A 22,585-nucleotide genomic window follows, 5' to 3' on the forward strand; every position below is an offset into this window, starting at 1 on the left:
TGGTTGGTCAGATTAGCTTTAGCTTGGCTGAGTTTCAAAGCCATCCCAACGTCACACGTGTGTTCATGTAACTACCAGCTAGGGAAAAGCACAATAGCTGCAGAAGCCATCAGGGCAGTGCTGCTGTTTTGATTGTATCAATGGGAATATGAAACCGCAGCCTATGAGCAGTGCTCTGGAGATCATTTTCTCTCCACTGATTACTGAGAAAGCCTTGATGAGCACTTAAGACCAGACAGCAACCTGTTAAACTGCCACACTGCACCCACTTTTATCCCTTACCTCTAATAGAAAAACACATTTATTTACCCTCCCCCCCCCCCCCCAAAAAAAAAGCCAAACATGAGCTAGAAGTTTCCCCTTCAAACATCATAAAAATGTTATGATTCGAGCAAAAATCAATACTGCTTGTGAAACAAAAAGGAAATTGGTTTGCTTTTAGTAATTAGAAACAAAGATAGCCCACTGAGTATTCCGTGCAGACTTCAACAAGAATATTAACTGAAGCATGAGGTTCATGCAAATATTCTTTGTAATGAAAATGGAGATGGTGATTTCCAAGTCAGAGATATTTCTACTACTTTCCTTCTGAGTATCTATACTGGAATTAGTAGTTTGTGTGCATTGCCTACGAAAAGTATTAAAAGTTGAACATTACGATTTTCATAGTAACACATATGGAAAAAAGAGTTTAAATGAGTTTGTGATCATTAGCAAACATCACAAGAAGATGTATCATTGCTGTTAATAACCATGGGTTGGAGCTGTTAATCACTGTATTTTCCAGCCATACTCATGCTCAGCCCAGGGATGGCTCCTGACCCAATGAAGAGTGCTGATGTTTGAAGTAAAAGCAGAAAAACATTTTCCTAACAATACCACCTAAGAGCATTCTTAAGAGGATAGCTGTTTATTAGGGAAAATTATCAAGCAGAGCTGGTTAAAATATCTCATCAGCATCATCTATCTACTTTTTTTTTTTAAAGAACAGTATGAACAAGTTGTGTTTGTGTTAATATTTCCAAACAAGGCAAATACACAGAAAGTTTGGTCTCACTTCAAACTCTAGTGCTTAGGTTTGTAGCCCTCAACAAAACAGCCTTTTACATTAAACCATACAGATGCAATGAACAGTTACACAGCCAGCCACAGCAACCTTCCCAATGCACACAGCATAAAGCAGCAAAGAAGGTGGCAAGACTGGAAGTACACCTGCTAGATGTTAGACCCTTCTGAATGGTTTCCTACTCTAGGCACTGAATTACACCTATGTCAGCCAGTAGTGAGATGAAGACTCACTAATTCATATAGCAATGTTCTTTATCACGTAGTGGGATACTGGCTCATCACCATCTTGAAGGAACAATTATCCCTAATAAATCACAAACTACACTGCTTAAAATATATGAGCTTCTTTTTACGTCTTTCCTTAAATACTTAAATAATGTGATTAGATGAAATCACAAGTCAAGAAATGGTCTCTGTCAAGTGAAGAGCTTGATGAGAAGCAGAGCAATTAATAATATATATTATAAACTCAAGATGACATTTTAACCAAAGATCCCAATTCAGAAATTTTAATTTTTCTATTATCCAGAGCAAATGCAGTTATGATCTTCACAGCCTTTTTCCAAGAAATGTTCCCAATTTTTTTCCTGTCATCCCTGCCTCCTCCCTCCTTGGTCAAAAATGCCTAAAAGCAGATCTTAAACAGGAGCAGTATTAAAGCCACGTACCCTCCAAAAGAGATAAAAATGGACTCATAAGTAAAATTAAGACTAAACCAATAGTAACAAACAGATAAAAATTTAATGACCACTATAGCTATCTATGGGTAACAAGGGTGAAATTATTCCACTGTGAGCCTTCCTTACGCAATGGTCGACAGGCTGGCATTCCTTCTTAAGAGTCTAACAAAATATGAGTGTTAAGCCTAATTCCTCCCTTCTCTTCAATGTTTCTGTGAATCTGGATAATAAAAATTCTTATTAGGTTCCTGAATATTACCTCATTGGTCAGTCTAAGTACAAATCTCCAAGTAGAACAATGTACTAGTTGCTATGCAAAAAATGATTAAATTCCTTGTATTTTCTTGTATATATGCACACAATTATTTTGTTACTTCATTTCTAAATAATTTGAAGATCTCTGAAAAATTCAAACTGATCATATAATTTAACATCACTGCAAAGACATTAATATACAGCATTAAAATTTTGGTTTGTAACTGATAATAATGCACACCATTCAGAAATTTTACATATAATCAAAAAAAGAAATTTTTTTGATTATACAACTACAAGTTTTTTTTTTTTTTTTTATGAATATGATGATTTTTAACCACCCTGACCAAAATTAGACATTTGTTTTTTTCTAGAATGATCAGTGACTAAGGATTTACATCCCTTACAACTCTAGACTTGGTGCATTTATGTTAAACCAAGAGAAAAGTGTTACAGAGACAGAAAAAAAAACATGTTTTCTGGTTAGAAAAAGCAATGGAAACAGTCTAACAGGGGAAAGAGAGAAGGACAGTAAAATGAAATGAATTGGTGGAGACTGACCTAGTAGAATCAGATAGAAGGAAGTGCCTTGTCTTTGGCTATATCAGAAAACTCATAAAGAAATATCTAAAACTAAGAATTTTCCATGCTGTCATCATCTGGTGATGTGTTTCTGTATTCTGTATGAGATAGATTTGTAACCAAGCCAACCCAATGCAAACTGAATTACGTTTTCTCCAAAGCGAACACTGAAGGGATGCAGCCATTGGAAGCAGCTGTGTGGCCTGCTGGGGAAGTAGGTCATGCTACTTCTGGTAGGAACTCGTATGCCACACTTTTGCTTACTCTTACATAATTAGGAAGTGGAATTGCACCGCATGGCATGGAGAAAACTTCACTAGACTATTCCTTCTCACCCTTCCTCAGATGGCAAAATGGAGCTTTCTGAGCATCTCCTTCAAGCTCTGACTTGTGCCACCACGGTACAACTGGCCATGTTTAATTAGAACGTACTGGATTGTAAAGAGTTGCTTTTAGTAACACTACTTGATTCATGTGGTCACATTTAAAACATAGAAGGCAATGATGTGAACATGAGCAAAAGGAGCCTGCAATACTGATTAGAAAAGAAATCAAGCAGCCATGCATTTTTACAGCTAACAGGAGGATGCTTTGTTTCAAACAATTGTTTTCAGATAAGCCTACCCTGCAGGAAGGAAAAGGCAGATACATTCAGAGGAATGGTTTGACAAAGCATAAGAAACCACCAGAGCAGAAAAACATATCTAAGCTTTCATTTCAGTCCAAGAAATATCAGGTGCTACAAAAATTTTGCTCAGGTAAAGTTAATAAACAGGATTATCTAGTTCTAAATCCAGAGTAATCTGTTCTCTTAATCACTGTCATGACTTACTATTTTTGTTTATGCATGCCTGTTTATTTGCAACATGCAAAGTACTAGGGGGATTTAAATTATCATCAGATGTACTATAAATAGTGACAAATGTTTCTAACGAGTTTTTGAGCTTCAAATAAGCAATACTGTAAGCATCTTAATTTTACATTGTGTTTTTTCCTTTTGCTTGCCATTGCATATCCTATTCTTATTTATAGGCTTTTGTGATTATTCTCTCTACCTGTTCAAATTGCTCATTCTCATCTTTGCTCTAATCAGTGCTTCTAGAATTTGATTTTTGTTAAATAGACAGCCTAGGAGGAGATCAGCAGGAGAACTAAGGCAACAAAAACAAATTTATGGATGGGAGAGGCCCTTAACTTTAAACATTCTTAGAGATTGACAGGAGAAATTTCACAGAGCAGTGTTTGGAGAAGGAATCCCTCTCCTAGCACTAATGGTCACATACTCAATCTGTTAATGACTCCACCTCAACTATGGGACCACAAAACCCTCATCATTTTTAAACTAATCTTTCATACTGAGTAATTCTTCTCTGGGATGCTCTCCCATCAGTGCTGATTAATGTCAGCCAGCACAAAGCTAACAAGGAACTGGCAGAGCCGGCTCTATGAAGGGTTAGAATCCTCTCAGCTCTCATAGATGATCTGACTTAGCTGCACTTACATCAAATTAGAATATAACAAAAAAGTCCACAGAACAAATATGGGAAAACAGTTATACCCATTTAAGCACCTTGTACTTGACCATCCCACCTGAATGCCAGTTTAAAAAGATGAGAGTCTGTGCATCTATTTGTGCAAAATACATTTTTGTATCACCAGTGTCATAAAACAACTTTCTGACTGATGAAACTCATTTTTGTGTAGTTTAGCTCAGATTCTCCAATTACAGCGTATCAGCTTTATCCCAGTTAATGGTCCTTCCATCAGCGCCATCCTGCCCAAGAAGCTGGGACACTTCTACCCTGCAGACTATGGTCACTCTCAGTTTAATTCCAACTAATTCTCAGGCTCCGCTCTGAAGGAAGCCAACTTGTTCCTCTGGAAAGAAGGAAAAGCACGGCCAAGAGGTAAGTTTGCTCCACGTAGAGAATATGGATGTAAACCATTCCAAGACTGGCCCCTTCTGCCCAGGGCACTCCAGCACTGTTCCAGCACGCTATGTGACCTCAGATGCCTTCACGCCATGCCCGGTGGCAAACTACACAAGCCTCCAGCTTCAGGTTTCAAGAATAGCGTGGCTGTGGGCTGTGATATTTTTGGCTCTTAGAACTGAAGAGCCACACACACATAGAAAATAAACAAAGAATACGTCAGGGCCAAAGAAACACTCCGTGAGCCAACAGCAAGGCAGTGTGGTCACAGTATATCTGCTCCAGAGGTGCCAGGTCATTCCCTGTCACAGTACACAAATACAGTACAGGTAGAGCCTTTGTTGGAGACACGGAGAGTAGCCAATCAACTAAATAAATCATATATCACATCAAAGGAAGAGGAAAAAAGATATGAGAAAGAAAGGATGAGAGAAAAGAACTGTGCTTTGATTCTTCATATTACTGGTTTAGAAACCAGAATGATCATCTGTTTACAATGACAAAAGTATGAAAGCTGCCAATATAGTGGTTCCAGAACATCATATTTGGCAACTGGGTATTTTGAAAACATTACCTTAATAGATAATGAACTCTGAGCTAATCATAAAGACCATGAAATGTTCATAAATTGGTAGTGAGGAAATCCAATTCCTCGACAGAGAAAGAATAAAAAATTAATAGTTAATTAAATTTTAGGAGTCCAATTATCTGTAAGGGAATGATGAAGAAAGCACTTTAAAAGGCACTGGGAGCCTGGAGTAGCCAAAGAAAGAGAACTTTAAAAACATGTCTGTACAGAAATACTTACCAGACTGCTATGCAACAGAATATCAATAATTTATCCTACTTATTTAAATATGTATGCCTTTTTTTCCGGTGTATTTTAATGCATTTTATTCCATAGAATCAATTTTTGCGGTTATCTCAAATCCAAAACAGATGGAAGATAATGAGGAAGAACTGAGAAAGTCAAAGCATAATTATAATTTTTAACACACTTTTAGGATGAACAATTTGTCAAGCTGCACTCCTGACAGCATTCACGATATACAGAGAGCTTACAGCATAGTTAATCCCAATCACAATCATCTAAATAATAGACATATTAAGGTTAAATTACCTCAACATCAGGCCTAGACAGTCAAATAGATAAATACCTTTTAGAAATATCATTTTGTTGGTAAGTAATTTGGTAGTTTAGAAATGCCAGACATATCTCTGTTGCTAGACTTTTTAAATGATTATAATTGAATGACTCAAGAAATACTAGGACAAAACAAGAAGAGAATATTTATTCTACATATTACTAAAAAAACCCAGCACCATCGCCTTCAAATGAGCTTTACCCTTAAATAAAAATGCACTGAACACACTGGAGCCTACGTACTGACTGAGGAATTTACATATGTGTATATACAGAATTATCTTCCAAAGGCAGTTTGCTCTTCAAGTACCGATTCCATTAAATTCACCACATCTATTTCTCATTGGCATTGGCTTTCAGTCCTTCATTTAGTTTTCAAGCTACTCCATTCAGTGGGAAGTAACTTCCCAAGTAAAATGCATCTCCACGTGTATTCAATAAAATTGAGGAATTCCTTTCATTTAATAATTTGGAGATGGTTTTGGAGACAAACCTGTCCTCCCTCTCAATGCTTTTTTTTAAGTATTTATCTAATGCTCCAACTATTAGTCTCTTTTTTTTTCTTTTTTTTTTTTTGCCATTTCTCCGCATACATTTTTAATTCCTTCATAAATAGAGGCCTTTTTGTGTTTCTTATACAACCAGTGAATTTTTCAGAATAATTGCCAAAAATTCAGTAAGCTTAGCAGCTAATTGCTTCGAGTCTCCTGCTCATATTTTCAAAATTTTCAAGAGAAAACTCACCTCAATATAAGTTTTCAATCACTTTCTAATCATGCGTTTTTCCATTCTTGCTTTTCCTCTTCATCAAATTAAAGAGCAAAGTACACTTGATTTAGTCTACTTTTAATTAAAGGCCCTCTTTCCCTACAGGTTTTTCTGACAATATCAGAAGTACTTTCTAGTGCTCTTGGCTCCTACTACACTGTCCTCCTACAATTATGTTCATTACAGAAAATGCGTGGCCAGTTTTATTTTTAATTTTTTTTGCATACTTTCAATTATCAGTATCTTCTAAAAATATTTCTGTACCCTAGATATTTTTTTGACAATTACATATCAAGTGCAAAAGTTACATTCTACATTATTTTAGTGTGTTACATAAATTAATCTTTTTATATACTGAGTTAAAACAGGTCATTATCTATAAACTATATATCCTCTTTTATATTACCAACATTTCCACTCTCAACATAAAAAGTAAACACTCCCTGACATGCACAGTGGCTATTAGCAAGCACCAGAAGGCTAAACAAACCAAGTAAATGAAATAAACTGTGAATATCAGAGGGACAGAACCCTCTGCTAGGGTTAGAAAAAAAGGCCCACTAATAGATAGACTTAAAAGTAGTGAACCATCTGATGAAGAAATCAGCAATATAGATTGTATTCTAATGGTGTTTGGCGTAACAAGTCACAAAACACAGAGGACAACCCATCTCTTGCAACAAATGAACCCCCAGACAACAGGCAAATAATAAAAAAATCAAATCATGAATCATCTGTTCAACTTTTCAATCAATCTGTGACATGGTAGATGACTGTTGCTTACCTCAAACAAGAATTCCCCTTTCCTCCCACCCCCAGAAAAAAATCTTGCCTTTTTTTTCTGTATCCTTACTGAGGGATAGGACACTTCCATAAATTCCATCGTTATTACTCCTTGCAAGTACTTTTAATGTGCAAAGCCACTCAATCCCAAGACTTGAAGTAATAACACTTCCCAAATTATCTTAATACAAATATACGAATCTCCCTCCTACTGCTACAACATGTTTGAAGTACAACCAACCTTCTGACCGCTGTCTTATTATTCATACATACACCTATGTGCCTAGGCGCAGATGAATTGCAATTTTATTTGACTAAATGATCCTTCAGCCTGAAAGAATACACGAGCTTTTCAGTTTTCATCAGAAGAGATATTCTGAGCCCCACCGATTTCAGAAGTTTACTTTGAGTATTACATGATATGCACGCTCATTCACTAAGCATTCTGTGTATCTCCATCTAGGGAGAGTACTGGAAAGCACCTCAAAGATTTCTGTCTTTCCATTCCTTGTCAAATGTTATCTCCTTTAAAATATCATACAACTGAAACTAGGTAACACCTGTCACTGAAGTGCAAGCAGAGCATTTACAATGTCCTAGCACTTTTTAGATTACTCCTTATTGCTAACTCATTGCATCAGAGAGACAGAAAATTTTCCAAGCTTTTTAATGATCCTCTAAACTTCTATAATATTCATCTTTCTCAAAGAACTATGGCTGCTCGCATCTCTGTTTATTCACTTGATGTATCTTTCTTCTGATTAGAGATGAGTCATATAATCTGGATCTAGACTTTTAAAATAAATCAAACTATCCTTCAGTTACCAAGAGCAGTACCTAATTACTTGTTTTCTCAACCTTGTTTGTAACGACGGGAAACGTCTTCTGTAACTTCACCCAGCTAAATGTTATTTTCACCATCTTAAAATAGGCTCTCTTGTAAGAGTGGGATGAATCCCCACTAGACATGCTCATCTCTTTTTCAATACAGAAAAAAAGAGCATAAACAGCTACCAAACTCAGTTAGTACACGCCCTGCAGCAAGTTATTTGAAACATTCAAATGGAAAGTGTATAGCATTAGTTTACCTACTTATCTCCTTGGAGATAAGATACTCATATACATAATGCTTTATGGCATTCTGAAACTCAAGTGCAAACTCAAAAAAAAAAAAAAAATCTTAAAATAGAATCTCCCATTTCAAGCCTGCTTGGAATTGTCATTTGGAAGGTGTTTTTTGGTTTAATGGCGCATTTATTCATTTATTGTTGTTATAAAAGCCAAGTATGCATTATTTCACTTGGGACATCATCTTTTTCTTTTCTCCTGTATATTGTTCACTGTATTTGCACAACCTGAGTTATTACACTTCTTCTACTTATTAAGATGATTTTGCTGTTCACTTCCACCACAGAGATTTCAAACTTCGTCAGTGGACTATGCTGTAGTGATTTTCATTTCATTAGTCACCTGCACTGTTTATAACCCTGCCCTTCCGTGATATCTGCCTTCTCTATCAGCTCACACTGGTTCTGGCAACTGAAGAGATGCCAACTGGTTAGTTTTGCTCCTTTAAATTATTCATATTGATTACTTGGCAAATGTGACATGCACATTGGCCTCGAAATGCAGACAAAGCAAAGAGGCACAAAACCTCTCAGTTTTTATTACAGTGGCTAGTGCAAGTTATTCTAAAAGCTATTTTAATATTTCAGACTTTTCAAACAGTGCAAGCTCAACAGAATAAGCAATATTTATATTTCTCTGTGTATACAGAACCTAATACATCTTGAAGAATATTTTAATATTAACAATAGTATTAGTCATAGGTGTGATCCTTTCATGTCTTCTTTAATAGCATCCTATGCTCATCTCAGCAAATATGGTTCAGGCAATCAAGGAGATTGATTTCAGACTTATCTCTTTATCTTTGTTTTCCAGAAAATATGATCCAATGACTTAGAGCCTTTCCTTAAGGAACTAGATAATTTACACATTTTATAGACATTTTCTCTACACTTTTAAACCTACCTCTTCTCTTTTGACCAAGCTAGCAAGTAAGAACAACTCTAACACAATCAACTCAGTTCAAGTACTATAAAGACTGAATATTTCCTACAAATGCTTATATCAAGGAAATACAAGACGAATAAAATCTCAACTCAGTAGATTAAATCTCACTATAGGATCTTCAGGTACTCAATTATAATTAGATAATTAGTAACTCAGCAGCTGATGCAGCTTTTTCACAGTCTCTCACAATGTTTAATGTGTCTGTTTCTCAGAGCTTTTCAAATCATCAGCCTTCCCCCTCATTAAGATTAGTTTGGAATGGATCACTTACTTTGTGATACGGTCAATGTTAGCAATTTGCTTCTGATTCCGGATTATTTCTATTGCTGCCCAAAGATGCTGGATCGCCTTTGTATCTGCCTGTCGTCTCTTCGTTAAGCGTGCCATGACCTGTTTACTTGGTCAGCTGCAACCCAATAAATTAAAAATATACATATTAATGAACTATGAAATAGAATACAAGATCATCTTGCAATAAGTAAAATTACACAAAAAATCTGTTAAAAATTCTGTTAACTTCTAGCAATCCAATCTGTATACAGCATCATGTTTCCCTCTGCTTAAAGAGCAATAAAACCCAAAAATATGTTGCACACACCGCATCACAGAAAGACAAAAGGCAATCAGTAAAAACTATCAAATCAATAACAAATAATCTAACATAAAATTGGCTATGAAAAGACACTCAGTTCACAACTCAGTTCCATAAAATTTGGTAAAAAGCAGAAGTCACCCTAACTAGAGTTCACAAATGTCCCCATTTCCCAAAACTCCTAAGAAGGATGAACTTGAAGCCACCCTTTGTAAGAATGAATTCTGATATATTGAAAAAGCTGTGGTCACTGTTCAGATTACAATACAGTTCGCATATTTTTATTTTCTGATTTTTATCACCTAAAACAATTTTAAAAAAATCTATTATACACACAGAAACTAGAAATACTTTCTCATAAATGATAAATATTAAGAAAAAAATACTCTGGAGCAAATTCATTTTTTATAACAGCCTAAAACCCAACAGGACCAAAGTGCTTCTGATGGCATTTAACCATCTAACCAACCCTGAATGGTAACATAATGAGCATCTGGCTTTGTTTACAAATTTTCCAAAAGCTCAAGGCAATAAGTACAGATAAGCCATAAATCGCCTACTACAGGCAACGGAATCTCTTTTTAAAAGCTTAACAATGCATTTTGATCACTAAATAACTTTCTTCCAGTGCCACCACTTCCTGAATGAAAAACAAAAAAAAAGACTGAATTACAACTGCTACCAACATCTATAATTTATTTGAGAGCTCTGTCCTCAAAATGAACTCTGTGTGATGCATGTGGATACTTGAAATTAGGAGAATATTAACTCTGTTAACCTAAAACAAGACAAAAAATGCAAAATTAAGACACCATCTGTGCAACGTTAATGATGGAAATGTAAGTATTCAAAATTTCCCTCCTCTAAAAATTCACAAAAACTAAGCAGATCTGAGTATCCTATCAGTTGTGGAAATGTAATTTTCAAGTCCATAGGACCAACATGGACTTGTCTAAAAGAACTGTCAAGCTTCAGTTCTGGTTTTAGTACAACACACTATTATTGGGGGAATAAATGCAGTATTATGTACTTCATTTCAAAAGAAAGAAAGAGAGAAAGAAAGAGAGAAAGAAAGAGAGAAAGAAAGAGAGAAAGAAAGAGAGAAAGAAAGAGAGAAAGAAAGAGAGAAAGAAAGAGAGAAAGAAAGAGAGAAAGAAAGAGAGAAAGAAAGAGAGAAAGAAAAGGTTGATGAGAAGCGATATGTGCATGTCCAGTTGCAATTGTGCATGAGGCACCTCTCACTCCTGGAGGCACCAGGGAAGAGCTGAAGTGCACAGGGCTCTTACAGACACAGAGTGATCCCATCAGCCCAACACTTCTACTTTAGAAATCTTTTCCCTCTGGGATTTAAAGCAAGGGCAATGGGGTGCATCCCCCAGAAAAGAAAAGCCAGGAATATATTTTTGAGGGAATGATAAAAGAAAATATGACAGAAATACAGCCAAGAGTGACAGCTAGTAGATACCATCGCCTAAGAATGATTCAGACAAAATCTCTGTTGGGAATAGTAGGAAAAAATCCTGCATCCCTGTGAGCTACTCTGCATTCACATTACAGAATATGAAGACATTATAAGTAAGATAATCTTCCTTATTTGTAGGAGAAGCATATGATTAAGTGTAGAATTTAATTCTTAAGGATAACAGATCTGTAAAATACAAAACAGGATTTGACACTAACAATAAAAAGGACAGTCCTACTAGCTCAAAGGAAACATAAAACTGCTTGTTTTAAGCAGAATTAACTAAAAGTGAAACCATTCCTTATATTCCATCTGTCCCCTAAGAACCTGCTTTAGAAGTTGGTAGCCAGGATGGCAAATAGGCCAGACAGCATCACAACCATGTGTGAGAATCGAAGAGGCAACATCCTTCTCAAACAGTGTGAAACAACAGCCCAGTTGTCACTCTATTTTGTAACAAATAAAAGTACCTTTTACTCCAACCGTTTTTGAAGTCACCATTATTTGGTAGCCTGGCACAGGCAGCCCATGTGAGTGCAGCACTGAGTATTGCCCAGAGGCAGAATGCAAGGAGGTGGCTTTTCTCTCACACCCCTGCGACACACCAGGCTGGGCCCCATCCTCATGTCAGAGGCTGGCCTGTAGGGCCAGGGAACTAGCTCCCACCTGTATCTCCAGGGAGGAGAAGAAACCCATGCCCAAGAGAGAAGGAAAAGATCAATGTAGTTAAAAGATTCTGAGGGCTGCAGAGCTGCACCAAAGATGGCTGAAGGGGTGAAAAAGATGCACTGCAGAGGCCCTTTAAGCTCCTTTTGAAAATACTCCATCTTCAAAGAACATACGAGAGCTGCTATGAAGGTAATGCCTCCTATTTGATGATGTTGGCCCATGATGTCAGAGGTGGATGTTGGTGCAGTGGCAGTAGAGGTTGAACCTTCCCATCAACATCCCATGTTGCTGCTGAGTGACAGATGGCAGCAGAGGGGCAGTCTGACAGAATGGCGTCTGACGTACAAGTGCGTATGAAGCAAAGGTTGGGAATTGAATTTCTCCACGTGGAAAAAACTGTACCACTGATACTATCAACATTTGGTGAATGCTTAGGGAGTCCAAAAAGTGGGTAATGAGCACAGTGAGGTGGTGGGTGGTGCCTTTCAGCAGTGGGTCACATCCACAGATATAGACTTTTATGAGTGTAGCGTGCAGGCTCTCATTCATTGCTGGTGAAAATGCACAGCTCATAGTGGTGCTTATGTTGAAAAACAGTGCTTTGTACCTGAGGATTTGCTCTTTCAGTGTATCTGTTGTTGTTTCCACGGAAAAAAAAATGGGAGTCTAGTTTCAGAGTGAACTACGAACACATTTCATTTATATACCTCTGCTTTTCTATTTATGGGCACTATTGTGAAACACAGAGTTGACATTCCACTACTGAAATAACGGTTCTTTCAGAACACGCTTACAAAAATATCAAAATAAACTTGTTATTTTTTTTCCAAAAAATCCTGACTACATTAACATTATTTTCATCTTCTGACTGCATAGAACAAATATAAAAAGCCTCTTGCACTAAAGAAAAAGATGAATAGATCATGGTATATTTCTTCCTATTCTTTTCATTGTCACTTTTCCCCCATGGTAACACTAACCACAACAGTATTCTCCCTGCATTTCTGAAAATATTTAAGCAGCTTTCTACATTATTACAAAGCCTGAGAAATAACCTGTCAGACTGCTGATTAGAACTACTTCCAAGCAACAGAAAAGGCTCCCAGTGCTCCAACATACACAACTGCCTCATACAAATGACCTGAAGTTTAATGGGAAACAGATTCTTAAATCTATATTTATCACCATTGATTATTTGTTTACAAGTGGGTGCACACGTGCACACAAGAGAGCAAGCATACATTTCCAGTGCATGACTGTGTACAAATCTATGCCTTAGAGCTCAAGTACCGAAAGAGGCTGATTCATCCATGCAATGCTTGAAAGAAGTTTGAACTCCAGTGATGCTCTAAAACAATAAAAATGAAATGTATATTTACAAAGAAATTCTTTGAAGAGGTTTCTTATCCTCGCCTTTTGTTACATCATTTCTTTCAATACTGTTGAAAGGAAAACTAAAAACTGAAGTAAACATTAATTTTCCAGCAGTGTTTTGAGAGCCAACATGTTGTTTTAGCAATGGTGTTCCCTGTCCATATGTAAATGTGTTTATTACTATTTCAATAATGTTCTGCTAACGAGCTTATAGTAGCACACAGTTTCTTAGAAAAAGGCTGAAAAACAAAAGGTTGCTAAAAATCTAATAATTGATATGAGCAGGACGTTTCTCAAGTTTCGCAGGCATTCCTGGGATCAGGTGATTATAAGGATTCTCCCTATAAAGGAAGTTTGGTGTGCCTGACATGCCAGCTCACACACACACTCACAACAGGGCCTGAAGCAAATCATTTATCTTCTCCATTTTCAACTCCCCTGCTTTTTCTCAGTGTAATCTGAGTAAGGTTTTACTATCTTTTAATTCCCACTCGAATGTGCTATTTCAAAAAGTACACCTCTTAATTGTACACAACTTTCCTCAAGAGCTAACTATTACACACGTTTCTCACTAATCAGGAAGGGTGAGCAGGCAGGCTCAGCAAACTGCTGTTTATCTTGTAGTACACACAGCACTGGTTATCTTCTCAAGCTGTGCAAAGCCCCTAGCAAAGTGTGCATTGCCATGCAGTGGCAATGTTAGAGCAGTGGCAAACCAGACTTACTGTCAAAACAGCAGTGCTCCAAGTCGTTAGACACGCACTCGGCCAAATCAAATGCTCTACTGCTGTCTGTTGCAGTTGTGATGGATATGGAAATCTGCACTGCAAGTGAAAACAAAATAAACAAAAATCACCTTGCAAATCTAGAGATTTAGCCAAAGGAACCTCCTTGACCTGCAGCTTGTGTCCAATTTAGCTGATACTGCTGGACTCTACGTTTAGCTGGAAACTTCCTACAGAGAGAAACAACAGAAAGGTAGGTAGATCTTAAGCTTTAAGATCTACTATCGCCCAAGCAAAATGTGACGCCACTGAAAATTTTGACTAATGAATTGGACTTTGCACTGAAGCAGACGGCGCTGCAGTTGGGTGCTGCTGCTCTGATGGGAGCTGCTAATTAGGAGCTGACAAGTAGTAGCTTGTTAAATCTCCTGCTTGTAGCTCACTGCAAGCAAGGCTACCTGTGGCGTTCATCCCCTTCAGTGCAAAGCCAAACAGGTTAAACTTCATCCCTGCTATGAGCTCCCATTTGGCTGAGATTTGGTATGCAGTTAATTGCAATGGAAAGACAATTTAAAGAGTTGATCCTTGCCACTGCTCAGCTGCTAGTTTCTGCCTTACAGCATGGCATCCCTGGAGCTTGCTATTATTTCATCCACACTACACAGTGAAAAAAACTTTAGGCGTTACAGAAGGAAGAAGCTAGACCCAATCCTAGGTTTTTGTGGCTTTCCTGCTGTGAGACTGGCTGAGTTTGGGCGGTTATGAAACCTAGATGCAGACTTAACTACATATGCACTTTATAATGTGATGGACTCTAGTATTTCTTAAAGGCTAACTTTTTATAGTAAGTATAAAACCATATGTATCAGTGGTACAAGTAGTTCCAAATGTTTAGTGCTTTGTTCTTGCATTAAATAGGAGTTTCCTCTTAAAATCCAGATCATGAATTTGGAAGCTGATATAGAGCTGGGGTTCACTGGACTTTATACAGATCTCTGTTGTGCTCTGAAGTTCTACAGTTTTATAGCTTACAATTAAAATACATCTTTCATCACCAGTTTAGTGGGTGGGTAAACATTTCAGTCTTTCCCTCCTAGAACAACTGAGAGCAAAAGTTCATTTTTATTGTATTTCAATATCATTCACTGAGGCTAAGGCATATGATACTTGAATTTTTAAGCTCAGACATTCTGAATCATCAGCGTTCAAATAGTTGAACTCTCTTTTGAAACCAAACGTGGACTTTCTTGTTTACTTAACTCACCCTGCTAAAGGGAACTTGACACAAATGTTGAAGCAGTGAGGCCTCCATCCCACAAAGAGAACTTCTAAGAAAGTACAAGAGCAAGTCAGCGTAAACAGAGTGTAACAAAACCTGGGGTGAAGCAGCAACAGCTGCTCAGAAAGAGTAATAATCATGCATTCCAACTAAAGGCTGTCAAAGTCATTTTGTTAGCTACCTCATACAAAAATATGAACAGGACTAAGATGTAATCCTGCACTGTATTATCCCTCCAGACAACTCCATCCTGGAATTTTACACACAATAGTGAAGGCTGTCCTAAAAACTGGAAGGAAACAACCCTTTGTTCTTACCTAGCAGAATTCTCTGAATAGAATTTTATCTAGCAATGTAAGTTTGAACAAGAGAAGAACACAACTGCCAAAGAAAGCAAAGTATTCAAAGCAAAGAGCCCAAGTTCTTACCAGCAATATAACTATCAACTTTCAGGTGTGCGTAGGTAAGCTGAAGCACATCATGTATTTTCTCCTAAATATTTGTCTCAATACAATTTTCATGTGCCCTGGTTCCATGTTTGCCTTTTAAAATAAACAGTATTGTGCTTTAAATTTCAGATTTTTGCTATGTATTAAACACATGGTGAGCGATCATTCTCTTTACAGCTGGTAACAGAAATAAAGTTAAAAAGGAATATCAAAATGAGAACAATGCAAATTATTGTTTGCGCAAAAAAATACCACCACTGAAAATGAATGCACTGTTAATGCAATCAGCAAACTCCTGAATCAATGCAATGTGAGCTAAAAACCAGCACAGTGTGGTTTGCTTAAGGTTTACTTAAGAAAACTAAGCTACACTAAACAAAGAGTTTTCAGAATGGAACTTAAACTAGTATAACTCCTTTTTGAAATACAGCTCATTAAAGTGATGCAACTTTCTCACGAAAGTAAGTTTTAGCTGCTGCAGTAACAAAGCCCCTGATTTCCAAGATGAGGATACTTGTACCAGTTGTACACTTAAAGGCTGCTCTCCAGAAGACTGCTCATCTTTCTTCACAGAAGTTTTTTATTCAAAAGACAATTGCATCCAACTAACTTCATCATCCCTAGATAATAGATGGTTCATACAAGGTGATGACAACGTTTCTTGTCCACTATCACGCTTGAAAAATAATGAGTATGCTTCAAACTAGCTTACTTTGGGAGTAACCAAAATTAACATGTTCTACTACAAGAGCAAGAAGTGGGTCAGTTACAAAAGCCCAGGTGACACACACGGCGACAGGGCGTGAGCCCACACAGCATGCTAACATGGGCTTTCTGCAGTCTGACTACACCCACTATCCCATTCTTCATTTTTCAAAGCAGACTAGAACTGAAACAGGGAAACTTCTCCTGAAGAATCCATAGAAGGAGTTAATAACGAGCAGAGCAATTTCCCTGCATAGACAAGCTCTTGGTAAATAGATACTTCCTGTCCACTCGCCTGGCTGTAGCCAGCAGAGATGATTAATGCAGCTATGCATCCTGACAGGCTCTAACATTTACTTGGCCGTAAAACGGGGAAAATCATGGCCAAAGAAGGCTGATGTTGAGGGCTAGAACTTTCTTCTGGATGCTAAAACAGATACCACTTTGATTCTGCAACTGTCGCTACCAACACTGAGAGGTGGAAGACATATTAGAAAATGCTCAGAAATGTAAATGAGAAAAGCAGCTCTTTCTCCAAAAGCAATCTTTTGATCATCATCTTGCTTTCTGTTCTGGAGGCTAAGGAGCTTGGTTATTCTGTGAGCCTGGGCTGTAATGATGCAACACATTTTCCCCCTCAGTAAATAAGGTAAAATAGATAAGGTATAACAGCATAAATAAATAAGTGATTTTTCCTAGTACATGCCCAGGAGATGGAATTCCACAGAAAGTCAGTTTCACACTAATAAAAGAAGACACGCATTTTCCAGGTTAAAGAATTAGCAAAGTACAGAAAAGAGCTAAACCTTGAGAAAATGTAAATTCATTTCAGATTATGTAAGATATATGGTAAAATAAAGAGTGGATGTTGTCTTTCTGCAGATGTAATGTTTCAAATAGCTGTTTTTTCTCCCCCTCTCCTCTGAACTAAACATAACTGACATTATCCTTAAAGTGTAAATTGGGATTTTGCTGCTAGCAGCACGACTTAACTGTCAGATGTTTGTAAAAACTATTCCTCCACCAGGCTAAATTTCTATTGACAAAAGGTAGCTGAATCAATTTTTGTTGCTCCTTAACAAAATAGAAGACTGTCTGAACTTGTTCCTTTCCAAGTTATTCTCTTTGGCCTCTCCCTCTCCATAAATAAAAGCACAACTACACAACTTCTAAAACCAGAAGTCAGCACATTAGGTAGGCAAACACAAGCACTTTCCTCCAGAAGTCAGGCCACGAGCAGCACCAACCCAAAGGAAACTCTTGTCAGTAGTCATCTCAGGGAAAGCTGATACTATATGAAGAAAATAAGTGCCATTCAGAACAAACAAGGCTGCCAACTTCAAGCCCAAAATGTCTGGGCTCACCTGACCTGGAAACCTACTGAAATACACTCAGAACTCACAGAGTTAAAGCGCATTGATCTGTAATGCAGGTAAGATGAGCCAAAGATAAACAGTGCCAAAGCTTACAGGCTTTTACAGTTTTAATCAAAAGAAACTTTAAGGCAGGGAGAGGATCAAATTGTAAAATCTGAGTTTTCAATCCTGCTTCTGAAATTCAAGGTGAATGTCAGATAGAATGGAACTGAAAGTTTCATGCAATGCTCCTGCAGCTGTGGGACAGTTCATCAAAATGAGATCAACAGAAAGAATAATATACTATAGAACTGGAAGCCTTTCCCCAAGTTCTCACCTCACTTGCTTTCTTCTGTTTTTGTTGTTTGCTTGTTTGTTTTTTTCCTTTGAGTGTATTTTCATCTTGGCCATAAACATCTAGTTTAAAAGTATCCTCTGAAGTATATTTACTGAATATGTTCTGTCCTTTATGCACAGTACACAAAGTCTAATTATACTAATCATGCACATTTCAATACAGCCTCTCTCTCATCTTGCCCCAAACCAAGTCTATCATCATTCCTTAGTGAAGCCTTAATCCCTATCCATTTCAAAGATCCATTCTGATTCTTTTTTTCCACTGAAGTTCTAACAAACCTTAAAAGCAGTATTTTGTTCTGCATGTATGTACTTACTTCACATAGCCATCAACTTTTCCCCCCAAACTGCTCATGTCCAGACAAGGATGAAGCTTGCCCTAAGGACAGTTTACAGACATGTGAGAACAGTCTTCAAGAAACTGATGTACAGTTCCAAATAACAGGATTTGTAAGTAAACAAATCATTAATGGAAAACAGCCGAATATAATCAGGACCCTTTTCTTTTTACGTTTGCTTCAATAGTTGATAAATAAAGAGTGGAAAAATGACCAAAAGGAAATTTTGAAAGAAAAGAGAAACTTAAAAGCCAAGAAATGATTTGAAGAAACAAAGATCTATCAAAGAAATTGGTCAGGTGATGAACATATGTGGAACCCTGGATATTGCCAGTTTTCAGCAAACCCAGATAACAGCTGACATCAAGAAAGCTTTTTTCTACCATTACAGGTTAGCATTTCCTTCCTACAAGTTGCTTAAGGGACAGAAAGGAGAGCAGGAGGAATACATCCCTTCATTTTCCAACCAGCTCTTGGTGTGGCTGATGGCATGGGATGATGCTGGCAAGTAGACATTTCTTCTCTAAAAATCTCCCCCCAACACATGCTGTCTTAGACTGCGACCTTGAATTTGTTGAGCAGTTTCCTTCAAAGTTAGTTACTACATTGGGAGCACTAATGTGATCTCTTTTGATACATTTTTGACTACCTATGACTCTGCTTCCAGCACGTATTTCTCATCTTCTCTTACCTGAAGCCAACTTACAACATATGTCTTTATTTTTTAATATAGAGAATTCTTCTCAAGGCTCTTCCAGGACCAGCTGGAGGTGAATTAAATTATGCACTTTTTTGTTACAGAAAATCCATTTCACTTCATCATGATTCTTGCATTTTATATCTGTTCCACATTACTTGCACAAGAAACTTATTACTTTGACCAATGGTTTGCTATTCTACTCACAAGCAAGTCCATGGTATGCTGAAGCTAGAAGCCAGAGAGACGGGAGAGCTCTGCAGGATTAGGATACCTCTCACTGCAACATTACAATCTGTACCTCCTCTTGCAAGTGCATCTGAAACCCATTTCTTCAAGCACTGATGATGATGGCAATGATACAGAGCAGATTACAAAGGCCCTTTAGGGAAGAAATTACTTCCTGAACACTTAAGAACTCTTCCTGCTATACCATTATGTAGGACTGAGGTTCATTAAAGGCAACAGGACCATACTGTTCTTTTCTCCTCCACTTCCCTCGGGCACAGAAATACAGGATTAATAATTTTGTTGGCAGAAGCAGGGCTTCATTTTCAGATTATTTCAGTGCCAACATCTGGCTGGTCTATGACTTTACTCATTTAACCTCAGCGCAGAGGAATAAGCCAAAGCTCTGGCACAGAAACTTAATATATATGGTGATGGAAACTGAGGAAAGCACAGGAAAAGACTGAAGAGCGTGCCATTCTCGAGTCTACCAACCCAAAGTAAAGCCCAGAAAAATTAACTAATTCTACGATCAGTCTACAGAAAATACCATTTATGAAGTATAGCTCCTACTCCGACTTCTGTGAAAATCTTTTCAGCGTAATACAAAGGAAAAATTGCAAGAGTATTACAATGTTCCAGTGTTACAACACAGGGCAAGTCTTCCAATCAGCACCTTCTCTTTACACCCAGGCAGAAGGCACAGAGCCTGCTGTGCTGCCAGAGCACCGGCCCAGCACTGCCCCCGCTGTGATGCTTTAAGCTGAAATAGGTACTTAGCTCTGTCCGTTTCCCCAGCACTACAGGTCATGGTCTGGCACTTTGTGACACTCCTCAGCTACTCCCTCTTCTACAGAACCAAGCACACAGTGGAAGGAAGGTTAATTTGTTCACAGCTGAGTTTTTGAAGCTGGATTTCCAGATTGCTTTACTGCAGATGGTTGTTCCTTAGTTACATCCTTGCAGGGACGTCATGCTTATTCTCACTGAAATCAGATCCATTAATAAAGAAAACAAACTATAATTTTGGGCAGACTTCACAGTAACAGTGATTTCCTCACAGATTTACATATGCATTTCTTTTAATGTGTTCACCTGCTAAGATTAATTCTAAAGTTTAGAGCGTGCTCAGCCCCTATTTCAATTTCATTTGTTCATGCCTGCTTCATAAAGGCTTCATTTAATTGCTCATTCTGCTTGTTTTATAATGACAGGACTTAAAGCATGAGGGCTTCTTTTACTATAGGAGCCAAGTTTAACTTTTTTTAGTGATAACGAAGCCCCAATAGGTGCCCATCATCCAAGTGACCAGTGCATTCTTCTATCGTATACCACGAAATCTGAGAAGTTTCCCACTGCTTTCACCTCCACCAACAGAGACAGAGTACACTGCTTTAAGTGATGACATGCTGAAAGAAGAAGAGAATCTTGCACTGATCATTTGTAAGTGAAGAAAGAGTTAAATGTTTCTAATTGTTATAGGCCTATTCCTTCCAGGTGGAGAGGTTCTGACTTTGACCAACTTTTTCTGTTTAAGACTGTTATTCTATCCTAAGATATGACATTTCTTACCAAGACTGACTGTGGGTTTAAAATCTCCAACAACAGAAAAATCTCCTTTTGGGGCAGACTGCAGGCCGCTGCCCACAGCTCAGCCACCCTCCGTTCAAAGCACTGGTTTGAACTGACCACAGCTGACCTCCCTGTGAGTCTAGCAGCGGGGCTGCCGCAGGGACAGCATCCTGTCTTCATTAGAGCTCGTGCTATTTCTGCAGCCTTTGGGTGTAACTGTTTGTGTGCTAAAAATCCACCAATATTCACGTCGGTCTCTGGACTGCAGCTTCTGAGTTTATGACAGATGGGAGACCAACAGAGGAGTTAAAATCCTGCGAGTCCACACACAGCTTACAGCCAGTAGCCATCTGGCTGGGGATCTACATAATACCACAAGAAGATGACAAAAAAAAAGAAAAGAAAAAAGGCAGTTACATTTGCACTTCCATTTCTCTTCCCCTTCTTTATGCTTCCTGTTTTGAATAGATTTTAATGACTGCATTACAAACAGTCTTTCATCCACTTCCCATAGATTAAATAGCTAGAATACTTTCTCACTAGCACTTTCCACATAAAAATGTAAGTTCAGTATTAAGCAAAATGTCCAACACATGACATGTCTATTCTAGGTAACAGCCAACCAGGTAGCATTTACAAAAGCAGAAGAGTTTGAGGAGAGAGCGCCAAATGGAAAGCACCAAAAGAACCTCACTCAGCAGCGCTGCCAATTGCTCTATAAAAACAATTTGAGGCAGAAGTTGAAATGCAGGGCCCCAAAGTATAATTGCTTAGGAAAAAACATAGCCAGCAAAAGTTACCAAACCTGTTCAGAGAAGAAAGCCGTGATTTATCCCCAAACATGCTGGGAAGGCTGAAAATCTGGTTTTCAAAGGTAAAAGCATAAACTTCACTAAAGCTCACTTTTGCACTTCAGCATCTCCTTCTATGAAGACAGCAAATACTGCAATACACAGAAAACAAAACAAAAGACCAACACTTTCTCCCCTCAACTTGCCGCAGCGCTCAGAGAGGTGTTTGCAGCCCACAATTACGTGCTTGCTGGGGTAACAGCTCCCTGAAAACAGCAGTTTTCTGATGGAAAGAAAGACCACTAATTCTTTTCTCTGTGTTCTGTGTTGCAAAAGAGAGCGCATATTAAGCAACTCAAGAACAGGAAATAACGCTGACAAACAAACCAATACTTTTTCCATAGCTTGATCGCTCAGAGGAGCACATTTGAAACTTCATCTCCCTAAATCAAGAAATGTTTATTCAACTTTTGGCAAGGCTGCTGAATGCTTGTGTATTGCTCCCCATCCAAACGTTTTACGATTCTTCCAGCGAAGCTGCTGGTCACTCTAGAATAGAAAAGAACGTTGAAAGAACATGATTTTTATTACAGCTCTTTCCCTAGAAAAATGCTGCCCTACTGGTAGCAAAACGATGTGTGGAAATGCACTGGCCCTATCTGACACGTGCACTGGAATCACTCTCATATCTCTTCACCTGACCTGGAG

The 22,585-nt window shown here is 37.9% G+C and overlaps 1 protein-coding gene across 7 annotated transcripts in view; it reads right to left on the minus strand.

Moving 5' to 3' along the window:
• Window positions 1–22,585, minus strand: part of ZMYND11 (zinc finger MYND-type containing 11) — a 102,836-nt gene that overhangs the window by 51,536 nt on the left and 28,715 nt on the right. For 5 of the 7 annotated variants that reach the window (XM_031615976.2, XM_031615979.2, XM_090143123.1 and 2 more), the window contains exon 2: window positions 9,556–9,690. In XM_031615976.2, the coding sequence (XP_031471836.1) occupies window positions 9,556–9,671 (116 nt within the window). In that variant the 5' untranslated portion in view covers window positions 9,672–9,690. Of the gene's footprint in view, window positions 1–9,555; window positions 9,691–14,106; window positions 14,206–21,891; window positions 22,117–22,585 lie in introns of those variants that run through there. The other 2 variants (XM_090143121.1, XM_031615978.2) reach the window with 2 other exon arrangements.

Source organism: Phasianus colchicus, chromosome 6, assembly GCF_987193195.1.
Source record: "Phasianus colchicus chromosome 6, bPhaCol1.hap1.1, whole genome shotgun sequence".
NCBI lineage: Eukaryota > Metazoa > Chordata > Aves > Galliformes > Phasianidae > Phasianus > Phasianus colchicus.